Raw genomic sequence first — 13,584 nt, 5'->3', positions numbered from 1 at the left:
TATTTTAAAACAGTGCAACAGTTAACCTCAAAGCGTTTTTTTTTAAATGAGTCATAGCAGATATGAGGATAAACAAAGCTTTATACCTTTGTTATGCAACAGAACTGTGGCACAGAGGACAGAAATTATAATTACTTATTTCTTTGGCTTTCACACAATGCTTGCACACACTGCACATCCAGAATCGATACTCCATGATAGGTTCTCCTGTTGCAACACATATAGGGAGTTTCTCATCTCCACTATTAAAAGAAAAGTAATTAAAAGTAAATAAAACTGGAAAAAAAAAGTAAATGTTATTTTAAAACAGCAGCAGACTTATTTTCCAGAAATATGCAAAAGAGCATAACTACCTGTACATTTAATCTTAATTGTGTACCTACAAATTAGTTGCTATGCTTTTTATGCCCATCCATAAAATACTTCTTCTCTGTTCAGCGTGTGCAATTAAATCAAACGACTACATGCACAGCTGAGCAGGTAAATCTTGTTGCAACAGATTGCACACCCAAGAAACTTAGTCAGCAGATGAGAACCAAGAGATTCAAAGCCTATGTGAAAAGCAGCAGTTCAGGTATATAAAGATATATAAAGATAAGGTCCTGTGTCTGATTGATACTATTATGTTTATTCCTGTGATGAGTAACTTAAGCTACCACTCACTAGTGGTTTCAGAGCTCATACTTTGTACACCTGCACAGTGAAACCAAAAAAAGTAGCCATATCAAATAAAATCATTTTTCACTAAAAGTTAAAAGAAACACAAAATAATCAACTTGTAGGTTAGTCTGCCTTCCTTATTCAAGAATTCCATGCTTTTTGCAAGGAAAGATATTATTTCTTTGGAGCTACTTCAAAGAATTACTGGTATACATGTCCTTCATACTTTAATTCTTCTACTCTATCTGTTCATCTTCTCGTGCTGTATAGGTTCAGGACACTTATAACACACTGAAGACTTACTATATTGCTTAAGGGTCAGTTATATTAGCGTCACGCCACAGTGGTGATACAAGCACAGATAACAGGACTTAAGGTTACCCTTAATAACATATTACACCTTATCAAAGGTCCTAAAACTCCTGTGCCCAATTCACCTGCCTTTAAAATTAAGATGCAGTTGTATCCTTACACCTTGTTCTTTAAAGTCAAATGCTATTTCCCCAATTACGGTCATGTCAAACGAGCGCCTTCTGAGGGGAAGTCTAGCACCTGCATCACTCTTGCCCAATATTCATCTAATTATACTTGCTGACAAGCAAACCTCCTTTTCTAATCTTTGCATTGCCAAAAGCCCATATACAGACAACAGTAGAAAAAAAAAAAATCTAATATTAATATGGGATCATATAAACATAACCCACCTCTCAAGAACATCATGCAGATCAGATTTTTTGTTATACTTAGGGCAATGTTTTGTGAATATCTCTAGGGCAAGATCCTCATACTGTTGCCTCTGTTCTGGGATGAGAGTTTCCAAGGATTCCAGTTTAACAAAGGCTTTTGAACAAATATCAAATGTTCTATGTACACATGCACAGAGAGCCAAAAGGGAGTAGATTTCAACTGCTGGGATAATATCCTCATAATCCCGTAAGTGAAGGGCTAAGAAGGAAAAAAAAAAAGTCATAACATACCTTCTCAGAAATGCAAGCTTCCCTAGGAAACCATCATTACCGCAGGTAATAGAGATCTTATTCATAATTTCATTATACAAAATAAACCAGGTCATGCCAATGAAAATGCTATGCAAGGAAACTAAGCAGACATAGTTAAAGATAAAAAGTGGATTTGAGTGTGAATGGAAAGTGCCTTGCTGAGCCATACGTTTTGTTTGTAGAAGTGCTTTAAATGGGCTTTCATTACAGGGAAAAAGTGAAGGGCACCATTTGTCTTCCTAACTTACAATGATATTTTATGAAGCTCTACAGGGAAGTCTGATGTGACTTTGACATAACCAAAAAGTCCACCGAACATCTAAAAAGCTCTCCACTTTGACCAGATAGTATTTGATAAGTTAGATTTCCACACTTCCCAAGAAAATACTTCGAGGTATTTTGACTGCTGCCGTATCCAGTTTACTATATAGTTTCTTTTACAATTTCAGGGACAAGCAAAAATAAAAGACCCTGATAACTATAAATGCAATTGTATTTTGCAGGTTTGTAAAGTTGTAATAGTTTCTTTATAGGTTTTAAAATGAAATCCTACCTGTCTTCAGTGCTGCATCTACAGAGCCTTTGTAGAGCTGTCTTTGTGCAAGTATAAAAAAATGATAAGCCTCAGCTCCTCGCCAAGCATTGTCTGCAAAGCGGTTAGTTGAAGAAAGAACATCTTCTTCTAGCAAACCAGCCAAGGCTGAGGCCGTCTGAAAACAAAGCAGCACCACAAGTAATTTTTTGATACAAAACGGACAGAGCAGGAAATGGAGACAGTCCAAAAGACCTTCTCTGAAATTATGAGATTATATCAACTGTCTGTGTTAACTATGGAAAATATAAATAAATGGACCCAAATGAGGATCGTTAGGCATTCTGTGTGGTACATATACAGAACACGTTGTGCAGATTTTCAAATATGAACATCATATACATGCATACAAATATATTCTATGCACATCTGCAAAACAATGGGAAGTAAAACTGCATTTCAGCACCAGTTACCAAATAAAACTGTTTAAATTGAGTATGAATAAAGAAAAGATTCTTCCATTTGCTTCCCTAAAATCCCCAAAGGAGGAGCCTCTTCCTGCTACACTGTAGCCACCATAGCTTAATTGAAACACATAATCTATCTCTCTTCAGAATAAATACTAATTCTTAAATGACAAGAAAGTTTGTGTCTCAAGTAAAAATATGAGTTTCTTAATATCATTTCTTCTCCAATAGTGAAAAATTAAGAACACCACACTTTGGTTGAAGAGTATCTAGGTAATAATATATAAAATTAAAATAACTAAAAATAATACTTGTAATGCCATGCTGTCATGAAAGACTTATTTTAAGTAAAGAAAGGGGTTATTTAAAAAAACTAATGGCCTCACATGAAGATAGATTTACTTATTCTAAGTAACACACGCCAATGTCTTACGGTACTGAGAAAACAAGACACTACCTCAGAACTTTTTCCTTTAGCTTTTCCCCTTTGTGCATTTTGCATTTGTTCATGGCACTGTTCTATAAGTAAAGCTGATAATACATACAGCTTTTTGACTCGCAGTGGCTTTGCTCTTTTCTTTGCCTCTTCATCTGCAATCTTAAAGGGGAAACAAAAGGAATATATTATAGATTTAGAGAAATAATAAGAGTCACTTCATTTTTTTGGACAATTACAAGCTAGTACAAACCTAGAAAACTATTCTCAAAAACAAATGTGCACTGGAACACTGGAACTGAGATTGTGAATAGAACTAAGGACAAAAATGACTTAAGATTAAGAATACATTATTTGTTTAGCTAACCTAGAAGTATACAACCACGTGCTTTAGGTGACCCTGCATGTGCAGCGGGGTTGGACTAGATGATCTCTAGAGGTCCCTTCCAATCTTAAGCATTCTATGATTCTATAATTCTATGATTCTACAAAGTCAGACTTTAGATCAGTGTAAACATATGTAAATCAACGGAGTGACATAAAAGCACAATTTAAAACTGGCTGATTTTTAAACAGTCAAGCTTGAAACTTGTATCTTTTTCCATGAGGCCTGGTGGTTTTCCCACATAAAAATGACATGTATGTTACACGCAAAAGCCAATGTTTTTATACCACATATTTACAGTAATTTATCAGTCTTAAGAACTTTATAAACTAAGCGCAGAAATGTCTGCACCCAGTACCAAACCTAGGCAAAAAAATTGTGGATATAAGAAAATATGGAAGAAAATAAAAATAGTGAGGAAATAACTGTGGTTTGGACTAGTCTTTGTTATTTGGAATAAAAATTAAGCCTGCAATACCTTGAACATGAGCTTAGCAGCATCAAAGAAATAATTGGCTTTACGATAAAGTTCTATTGCATCAAGGATTTTATTCTTTTCCAACAAGTGAGTTGCATATCTAGCTAACAAGGATCCAATCTCTTTCATATTGTGATTTTTAGCCAGCTCCACAGCTTTATTCCACTAGAAATAAAAACAGACACAAAGATTAACCACACAATTTTTCTAACACATTCTCAGAACAGTCTTTCCAGGAATGAACTGCAAACATTTATGTGCAATATTTCTTCACTATTTTGAACTCACCTACTATAAAATTAAAATAAAAGCAAGATAACACAAATACTAACCATTATATGATACAGCAGGTGTATGAACAAATTTTACTACGTGAAAGTTTTGCAAGATCACTCCATTGCTCACATTTGGACACACAGATTTCAATGCATCTATCTTTCTTCAAAGTTCAAGCTATAAACAATAAAATATAATTTATCCTTCTACACACCACATTCTTACCTGTGCTGTCTCTTGATTTTCAATAGTTTGGTTCCTATGTCTGCTCCAAATCACAACAGGTTTGGCAGGACTGAGAAACTTGGTTGCATTTCATACTTACTAGCACTTGGGACTCACAAACTAGGAAATTGTCTACCTGAACCAAGCAGGACCCAGCTGTCAAGCCACCCTTCATCAAGCTCCTCTATTGCCCCTCAGTTTCTGCAGGGAATAATTATTTCCCTGAGGGGAATACTCTTTGTGATAATCTAAATAAGTTCTCTCTTATTTGTGTTGACACAAACATTTTTGCAGGCAGACAGTAAGTCAGACTGGGGATCAGTTCCAGCAGTAAACATATGGATTTTTTTCCCTCCTAGCTACATCATGATTCAGCCACAAATATATTTGCATAAAAGGAAGAAGGAGGAATGTTGAAAATGAGCATCCCACAGCTCTCCTATCTTCCTCCCATTCCTTCAGGAGGCAGCACTGGCTTCTGCTGACGCAAAACTAAGTACAGCCTTTCCCTACAGAGGCCATAGGTCCACATGTATGTCTATGGCGAGCATGCTTGCCACACACACAGGTACTGCTGCTATAGCAGTATATAACTGTCCTTCCACTGGTCTAAACCTAATTCATATAACTGATATAAGCATAAGAATATGAATTTTCCAGAAATTGTGAAGAATAATCAGATAATTAAGAAGGACTTGTATGTAATGATGCACCACAGTAAAAATCTGAATTAGCAGTGGAAAGGGTAAAGCAGATTACTTATTGCCATCTTACCTGGTTGAGATGGACACAGGCATCTACTGCATCCTTTGGTCGATTGCATTTCAGAAAGGCAGACACAGCTTGTTCACACATCCCTACTCTTACAAACATATAAGCTATATCCTGCAAAAAGAATCAGCACCATGTTAAATTCACTTCTGGATTTTTGGTACTTTGAGTTAGCAACTACAATGCTGTTATCCTCTTATTAATCTCAAAAGTTGCAGGAGGATGGTTCTTTGTTTGCCTTACAAATCCTGTGAAGACAACACACGCTCTTTTAAGTCTTTAAAACTAAACTCTATTTTCATATTCTAACTAATGGAACCTACACTGCTGAACTGAAAAAAAAAAAGTCAGAAAAGTCTTCTTTCAAAACAGATCATACTAGGACTGTGCTTACTGTTTAGTGCATATTTTACAAATTTAGCTACCAGAAAGTTAAAAAAGGAAGCACTACCACTTCCTTTGTTCAACTAACTGAAAAAAGAATGAAAGCAAATTACCAATTTTGCTTTTTTTTCAAGCATTTTGGAGTAGTAAGTCATTATGACCCAGTTTTGAATTAGTTACTACTTGGTAGATCACTTCAAGTCATACTATGACTTTGCCTCCTTTCAGCATTGGAAATATCTCCAAAATATATAATTTTCCATTAACTAAATTAATTAAACTACATTTCCACTACATTTAATATCCCAAGGGAATCTAGTGTAGAAGAGGCCACAAAATGAAAGCAAAAAGTAAATAAAGTAGCCATGGAGCATGACAAAAAAACAGATCTATTTGGGGAACCTGCCTAATAAAGGAAAGTAAGAATGATGGCATAAGAAAATAGGAATAAAAATGGACCCTAATGTACCATTGTAGAAACACTATTTTGCTTAAATAAGTAGATCATATATTGCATTTATTTCCTTATCCTTCCCAAGATGGGATACTGTAAATAAGTAGTTCGGTATGAGAGAATGAAAAATGAAGGTGTTTTTTGCTTACAGGGAGCAATTTATTATTCTCTGGAAGCGAGTTAGCTAGAGTCTCCAGGCCTTGGTAGTCCTCTAGCATGTAATAACATTCAGCTAAACGATCCTGGTTTCGTCCTTGTACATAATACTGTACAGCATTTACCCTAAAAGGAAATATAAATAAATGTAAATACATTGTGATCTGAAATAAAAACATGAATTATAAACTTTTAAATGAGTAAGAAAAAAATGAGATTTTTCTTCTTCATTCCTTAGATAGTTGATCTGTTCAAAGGTACAGGCAGTGATGAAAAATGTCACATTTTTCACAAATGCCACCATGAAGCTTATTAACCCTAAAAAAGCTGTGCTAAACCTGGCCATTCCACCTGTTGCATCCCGCCTTTCCTGAGCTCTGTCTCACTTCATGAGTCTCCTCATCGTTTTTATCGTTTCCTTTGTATTTGCCTTCTTAGCATTCCCTCTGCAGAACATACCATTTCTGGCGGTCAGCAAAATAATCTCCAATAGCATTGTGTGCTTGTTCAAGAAGGGCATCATCAGAATCACCTGAGCCGGTTTTCAGCAGCTGCATTACACGAAACCAGTCTCCCAGTTTCATGCGTAGTCCAAGGGCAAGATCTCTAATATAAACAGAAAAATGTCAGGAAGAGCAAAATCAGAGAAAAAAAATAGCTAGCAAAAAGCTTGAAAAAATATCCACAAATATTTTCATGTTCATAAGCTACATCACAGCTATCACAGTGATCCCTGATACCTTGCGCAATTTAAACAGCTTTCTGTGAGACTAAATACTCTTAGAGCTCAAAGGTTACATATGCCATGTGCATGCATTTCTCTATTAGCCATACTCCTATACGACGCACATTAAAGCAGCAGCTGGCAAGGCACAAGGGCTCCTGCTGCTTCATGATTCCTCTTTTTCTGTTTGTTGTTCTTCATCTTTCACCATCAGCAAATACAGTAGATGGCAGCAGCTGCAAAGGGTTCACAGAAGCAGGGCGGTACAGGAAGAGGCTGAGGAGCAAGGGGACTAATACTGAATAAGGAGGATACATAATAAAATGCAATTCAGGGATTTTTCTTTCAGACTAACGATGACTTTGAATGTAGAAGTCTTTAGGCAGACTTTCGAGAGATGAGGATGTGCAAAGTCCACCCACAATTCTCATGCTTGTAGCTAAGTAGGGTGTTTCTATTGAAGAAACCTGCACAGAATCAGTTGGGTCTCTCTTCTACAAGCCTGTAATGGCCAGTTTTCTCTTCAGCCCTGTGGAAGGGAATCAGTCATAACCAAACACCAGCGTTGCAGTGCAACTGAAGTGTTTGTGAGGCAGTCCACCTCTCCAAAATAGCCTATTTCGATGGGCTAATTGTTTGGAAAACATTATCCTATTGCAGGTTCTAACATGCATTTCCCTCCCCACGTCTGGTGTCAACTCCTCCTCACTGCAGAAGTGGGAGGTTCTTCATTCTTACAGTTTAAAAGAACCCATTTCTCCATCATCCCCTTCTTTCTTTCTTTCATAATACCACTAATCAAGGCTTATAAATCCCACAAGTGCAGAATGACTCAGGCTTCTCCATGTTTGATCACTAACCTACAGGCTACATTGTTCACAGCTACCTCTTACTGAAAAAGAATGATCAGAAATAGATACAGACATTAATTTATATTTGCTATTAATTTATATTTTCAGTAATATTTTCATTTTGTTTTGTTTTTATTCCTGGGCAATATTTTCCACAGAGCTGTCCACAATTCCATCCAAGGTCCTTTCTATCCTTCCAGAGATTACAGTTAATTAAGAATTTGTATATGTAGTTGAAAGGATAGGTATGTGGCAAACTGCTAACTAAGACCAGGAGGACATAAATTAAACATTAACTTAAAATTGTTTGTCTGTATTTTTGGAATCCCAAGTGAAACATTTCCCGAAAACATCTGTAAGACATAGTATTACTCAGAGAAGCTGAAGCATGCAGACATACTAATCTACGCATAGGATTGGTTATCCTCTGATATAACAAAATTCTCTTCATCTGAGCCTATTCCCTCTTTATCTGATCCAGAGACTGGTGAAGACTCTTCAGTGCTAAAACACCCATTCTTTTACTAGGTCTAGCATTTTTTCCTTTATTTAGTGCTGAGATGACTACATGCAATTACCTTCTGTCCATATCCAAATACATCCTTTCAGCTTCTTCAAATCTGCCAAAATAGGCTGCCACTTCTGCTTGCTTCATTGACTCACTCTGCAGGTTGCCTAGACGCTTCACAAATTTAATACCTTGATAATCTTTGCAGCGCACAAAAGCTTGCTCAGCAGTCTGCAGATCTAGCTTCTGAAGAGCAGCCTCGGCCAGGAGGCGCCTGAGTGAAAAAACATGAGTGTAACAGACAGAAAAGCAGCTTAAAAAGAAATAAAATGAGGATCTGCTTAAAACAGCCATTATGGAAATATGACATTCAACTTTTGCAATTGCAAGTGGCACTGCTTATTAACTAATCTTAACTCAGTTGCATGATTATCACAACTATGTTCTGATATATCCAGTACTTGCTCAAAGGAAGCTGTTCAAATGACTGCTAATGTTCCTTTGCTCAGCTGCTCAATTTCCACAGGATTGGTAGGGATGGCAGATTCTAGTTGGCCCATGTGAAATGTGTGGGTTGTCTCCACACAGTTCTTTCTCCCTATGTATCAATCGTAACTTTAAAACTTAATAGCAGCTTCAGACTGAAGGCCTCCAACTATATTGGCCAAGAATAATAAATTATACTTCTCACTCATCTGGATGATCCCTGTCTATTTAGCAGAGCAGTTTGGGCAACTTTGTCTTGCTAGTGCCCAAGTGGTCGAGTTCTGCAGACAAACAGAATTTCTACCTCCTGATCTTTATGGCAAATACGGAAAACCTATATGACAAATGTAATGATTCTGCTACACACTACACCCTGCTTATAAGAGCTCTAGCAATAAAGGCCACCGCCCTGTTCTCATCTAGAATGTATCTGCTGTATATCCAGCATTTAGGTTGCATCTGTGCTGTGTAAACATGTGGCATAATTTTGGTTATACAAGAAGTATATGTTAAGTTAGTGGCAATTTTGAAGTGAACAGAGTTTGATTTAGACTTTGCAATTCTACTGCATAAAACTTTTACTGAGACATAGTCTGTCACAAAACCTGTTGTCATTTTTTAATTTAAGTGCATGATGCTAGCAAAAAAAAATGTAAATGCCAAAAATGTTTAGTTAATTTAAGATCTTAGTGAAATCAAAGGCTCACAGAACTTTACCCCACACACTTACACCGATATAACTAATACTATGACAGAAACCTTCCACATGCAGTTATCAAATCCTATGTAAGAACGTATATTCTGAAAGACAAAGACAAAAAACACAAATGATGGTAAGGAATGTTTTCAGATGACTAACTTGTAAAGCTAGTGATCCTGGCTGGTCTTTCAGCAATGCTAAACAACCTTCTGGCCTGTTAAAATTAACACAGAACTCTCAAATTCCCTTGGTGCAAGTCAAATCTTCAACGCCAAAATAAATCATTCTTCTTTATAATAGAGCCAAAAATTACTACAGAGATGCACAGATAGAGTAACAACCTCCAGAGAGCTAAAGAGAATTGGCAGCATTCCACAAGCACCTTGTCAATGAGAATATATGTTTTGGATACTGAATGACTTTTCATTAAGTTATTTACTATCATGATTACTCTTCCAGCCCCTAAGACATGGGCCACTGAATGGATTTCCAGAATGCCTATTCTTACAGAGTTCTGACACCTCTTACAGTTTGCTATGCAGAATTTCCAGATTTTAGTTTATCAGATTATCAATTTTAGTTTATATTCTTTCTGCCAGATCTCCCATTTGTTTAGACTTTGCTGCTAAAAGCAGAAGCAACACATTCTTGTGTTTATACAGGAGAAGAGGGCCATGGCCTGACCCCATACCCAGTACTGCAATGCACTCAGTGTTCCTTTTATTGCAGGTACCAAAACATAGTTTAATTTTTAACAATAGCCCACTTCTTGAAGGTGTTAGAAACCTGTTAGCACTGGACCACAGCCTGGAAATGCAGCTTTCAAGTTTCTTATCAAGATATCCACTGAGGAGTGTTGAACATCTGCTCACCAGCTCCCAAAACACAAACTCTGAAATGCCCAAGAATGGAAACCTCATTTGCTCAGTCTTAGAAACTAAACCACCACCAGAGAGAAACCATCCAAATATGCTAACTGCAGAACTGTTGGGGACAGGCTAGCAAGGGACTATGAGGTTCTCCTTATGCTCTTCACCAATACTGAAATACACCTTTTGGAGGGGATCCAGTTTCAATATGCTGCTACAGTCTCATCAAGAACAGCAGCTCTTCAAATTGCAGCTGAACATTTACATTTTTGTAATGATTGCCTGGTTCAGACTGGGTGGAATGGAATTATGGGAGGAGTGGAATTATTATTAAATAAATAGCTCTCTCTAGGAAGGAAAAGATTATGAGAGACCACAAATTTAAACCAAGAAGGTTGTTGAATAAAGAGGTTTTACCAAAGTCTGGGATGTGGATTATCTTCTATGAACTGGGAGGATTCTTCAATCCCAACTTCTTCAATCAGTGCTCGACTATCTCGCAATGACCGAATCTCAAAATTGATGACGTATTCTTTGTTAGGGTGTTCAGGATTCTAACATAATAAAGAGAGAGCATTTCATCTTATATCATCTTTATTTTCACTCAAAGCTATCTACTGTTCAAATTATTACAAAAAACACCAAGTTTTCCTATAAAATAAATTTTTAAATACTTACCTTTAATATTTCATCCAGTAGCACAGATTTAATTTCTAAATCTTCAAAGCAGCAAATATATCCAGAAGTCTGAATAGGTTCCTTGAAGTCAAAAGTTTAAAGGGGAATAAACAATTTTCAAATTGACTAAAGGCTAAACAAATCTGATCAGTATACATAAAAAGACTTCTCCACACTACGATTTGATCGTATTTCCATCAGGAAAGAAATACTGAAATCATTAGTACTATTGAAATTCTGTTAACACAGACATATTTATAATCCTCATGTGTGTTATAACTACATTATGATAAAATAAATAATCAAGGAGTATATGTCAATAATTTGATTTAACTGAACTGTACTTTACAAATAACTTCATTAAAATTATATTCATTGCTTTTCTAAGCATACAAAAACAATGCTTCTGAAAATGCCTCATACAAATAACAAAAATAGCACAGAATTTTCATTTTTCAGCACTAATGATTTATTTTATAGATCACTTGTTCCTAAAAAACACTCCTGAATTAGACTTGACTATATCTTGAGATTTCCGGAAGTAAGTTTCATTAAAATAAACACTTAACTGATTTAACTGTAAACACAAGAATATTAATATTGAATATACAGCCATGAATTTGCAAGAGAATTTGTAAAACCGCTAAAATACCTATGCAAATTTTACCTCAGGATCCAAGTTTCTGAACACATACATTCTTGTTTTCTCCATCATTGCAAACAGGTCTGGATTGTCCTTGGCCCATTTCATATCCCAGACGTCTTTGCGTTCCAGCTTCAGCTGCTCGCCTGCCACCTGCTGCCCTGCACTGTCCACTGCCCGCGTGTCCAGGTCAAAGAAAGTCAAAACACCTGAAAGGTCGATGATAGCAACGCGGCTACGGAAGGAAAAAAACAGAGGAAGAAAACAAGACAGGTAAATTCTACTACTTAAAGCTGTAGTTTGAAGTAATTCCCTGAACTGACATAACCAGGTCAAGTTTTTCTCTAATCTAATATCAGTATAATTTGGAGGATTCAGTGAGACACATGCAATTATCATTTATTTGTATAGCCGAGTGACAGTAGACACATGGAAAGAAGATATTCACAAATACATGTTTTTCCATCTGCTCCTATAGCATCTGGCCCTGTAAGGTTCTGAAATAGGCCCATTTTTCGTACAGCATTTTAAGATACTTTAAAAAACAAGCCAAGTAAATTGCAGTTTCTGCCCCTGACTAAACTGTTCTCCTGACAGAGCCTAAAATTAAGAATCAAACACAACTATTTTTTCATTACTCAAAAGCAGGCATCGAAGCAGACTGTTAAAACTGAAAAGAGTGCAATGATTTTAAGTACAAATGCAAAAAGCGTGATTTCTGTTCTTCCTACAGAGGATATTCTTTGTTGTTTTTTTCAGACAATATAAAGTATTCAAAGATTAACTGGATTATACTTTAAGTTTTTTAAAATATATAAAAAATATGATTTCTATAGATTTATTTAATGGTAAAATTTGAAGATTTCCAGTTGCATAGTACTAACTGAATCATTATTATAGCCATTTACTGTCAGTAATTCACTAGAAAGACATTTTTAAAACATTTATAAGCAACAGAAGGTATTTTGACTCCTATAAAAAATGGCAAAAGCAATTTAGAGACACTTATGGATCTGAGCCTTTTCACTAGCATAAAAGCATTTAGGAAGGTAACAGTTTGACTAGATCACAGTGTCTATTAAGGGAAGCAATGTAATTTCAATATATACCTGAAGAGGTGAGCAATCTACAAAATTGAAAATCTGCTTGAAATTATGAAGTTATTTCAAGCTATGGAAATTACTGTATTACAAATGTTCTTCTGTCACTTTTCTTTTTTTTTGTTCTCTCTGCCAAGACTCTCATACACTCTTGCAAACAGCTGGCTCAATGTTTGACTACCAAGGTGAAAACAGCTTCACCTTGGCACAGCTGCAGCTCAGGAAAAACAGTCTTGACATGATTTTTTGCTGGTAAAAGTCATCTTGAAACAGTGGAAAATTAACAAGAGATAAACAAAGTAAGTACCCAGGCATTCCAAGCACACAGAAACAGAAAGAAACCTCAGAGAGTGTTTCGGTTTATAGGGCTCGTTTCATCACTCCACAAACACAGCAAAGTCCTGCTTGGTTAAGAGTACTTTCATGTACCTGCTTCCTTGAACCTCTAACACACACCCTTACACTAAGAGTCTCTCACAGCAATCAGACTGCCTAGATGATTACATTTATTTATTTAATTAAGCAGCCATTAATAATTAATATAAAATATGTATTAAAGAAAAAATAGGAAATAATTATCAGAATTCTCACCGATTATAGCAGTTTATTTCAGAATTGGGTAGCTGTGCTAGAAGCAGAGCTGTGACTTACCTGGAGTTGCAGTTCAAAGAGAGCTGGTAGGCCCGGCAGCTCAGGGTGTACTTCTGAACGATGCCAACGCTGGGAAGGCTGTATCTCTGAATAGTGCCAGATTCCCTTCCCTAGGAAAACACAGGACTTGCTTGTTAGGACAGCTTTCCTAC

General features: G+C 36.3%; 1 protein-coding gene across 2 annotated transcripts in view; it reads right to left on the bottom strand.

The window, feature by feature from the left end:
* The window catches only part of WDR35 (WD repeat domain 35), a 34,607-nt gene continuing 21,023 nt past the window's right edge, over positions 1-13,584 (bottom strand). For both annotated transcript variants that reach the window (XM_088519634.1, XM_088519635.1), the window contains 13 exons: positions 13,433-13,542; positions 11,706-11,916; positions 11,039-11,119; positions 10,778-10,914; positions 8,376-8,579; positions 6,682-6,828; positions 6,216-6,348; positions 5,232-5,342; positions 3,957-4,121; positions 3,115-3,255; positions 2,212-2,368; positions 1,365-1,605; positions 1-242 (listed from right to left, as the gene is read on the bottom strand). In XM_088519634.1, coding sequence (XP_088375760.1) covers positions 92-242; positions 1,365-1,605; positions 2,212-2,368; positions 3,115-3,255; positions 3,957-4,121; positions 5,232-5,342; positions 6,216-6,348; positions 6,682-6,828; positions 8,376-8,579; positions 10,778-10,914; positions 11,039-11,119; positions 11,706-11,916; positions 13,433-13,542 — 1,989 coding nt within the window. In that variant the 3' untranslated portion in view covers positions 1-91. The remainder of the gene's footprint in view (positions 243-1,364; positions 1,606-2,211; positions 2,369-3,114; positions 3,256-3,956; positions 4,122-5,231; positions 5,343-6,215; positions 6,349-6,681; positions 6,829-8,375; positions 8,580-10,777; positions 10,915-11,038; positions 11,120-11,705; positions 11,917-13,432; positions 13,543-13,584) is intronic.

Source organism: Tinamus guttatus, unplaced genomic scaffold, assembly GCF_059628265.1.
Source record: "Tinamus guttatus ecotype Peru unplaced genomic scaffold, ASM5962826v1 Tinamus_guttatus_pri_ptg000065l, whole genome shotgun sequence".
In the NCBI taxonomy this organism is placed as follows: domain Eukaryota; kingdom Metazoa; phylum Chordata; class Aves; order Tinamiformes; family Tinamidae; genus Tinamus; species Tinamus guttatus.
The sequence above is the reverse complement of the archived record's forward strand: the minus strand, read 5'-3'. Positions and strand labels throughout refer to the sequence as shown.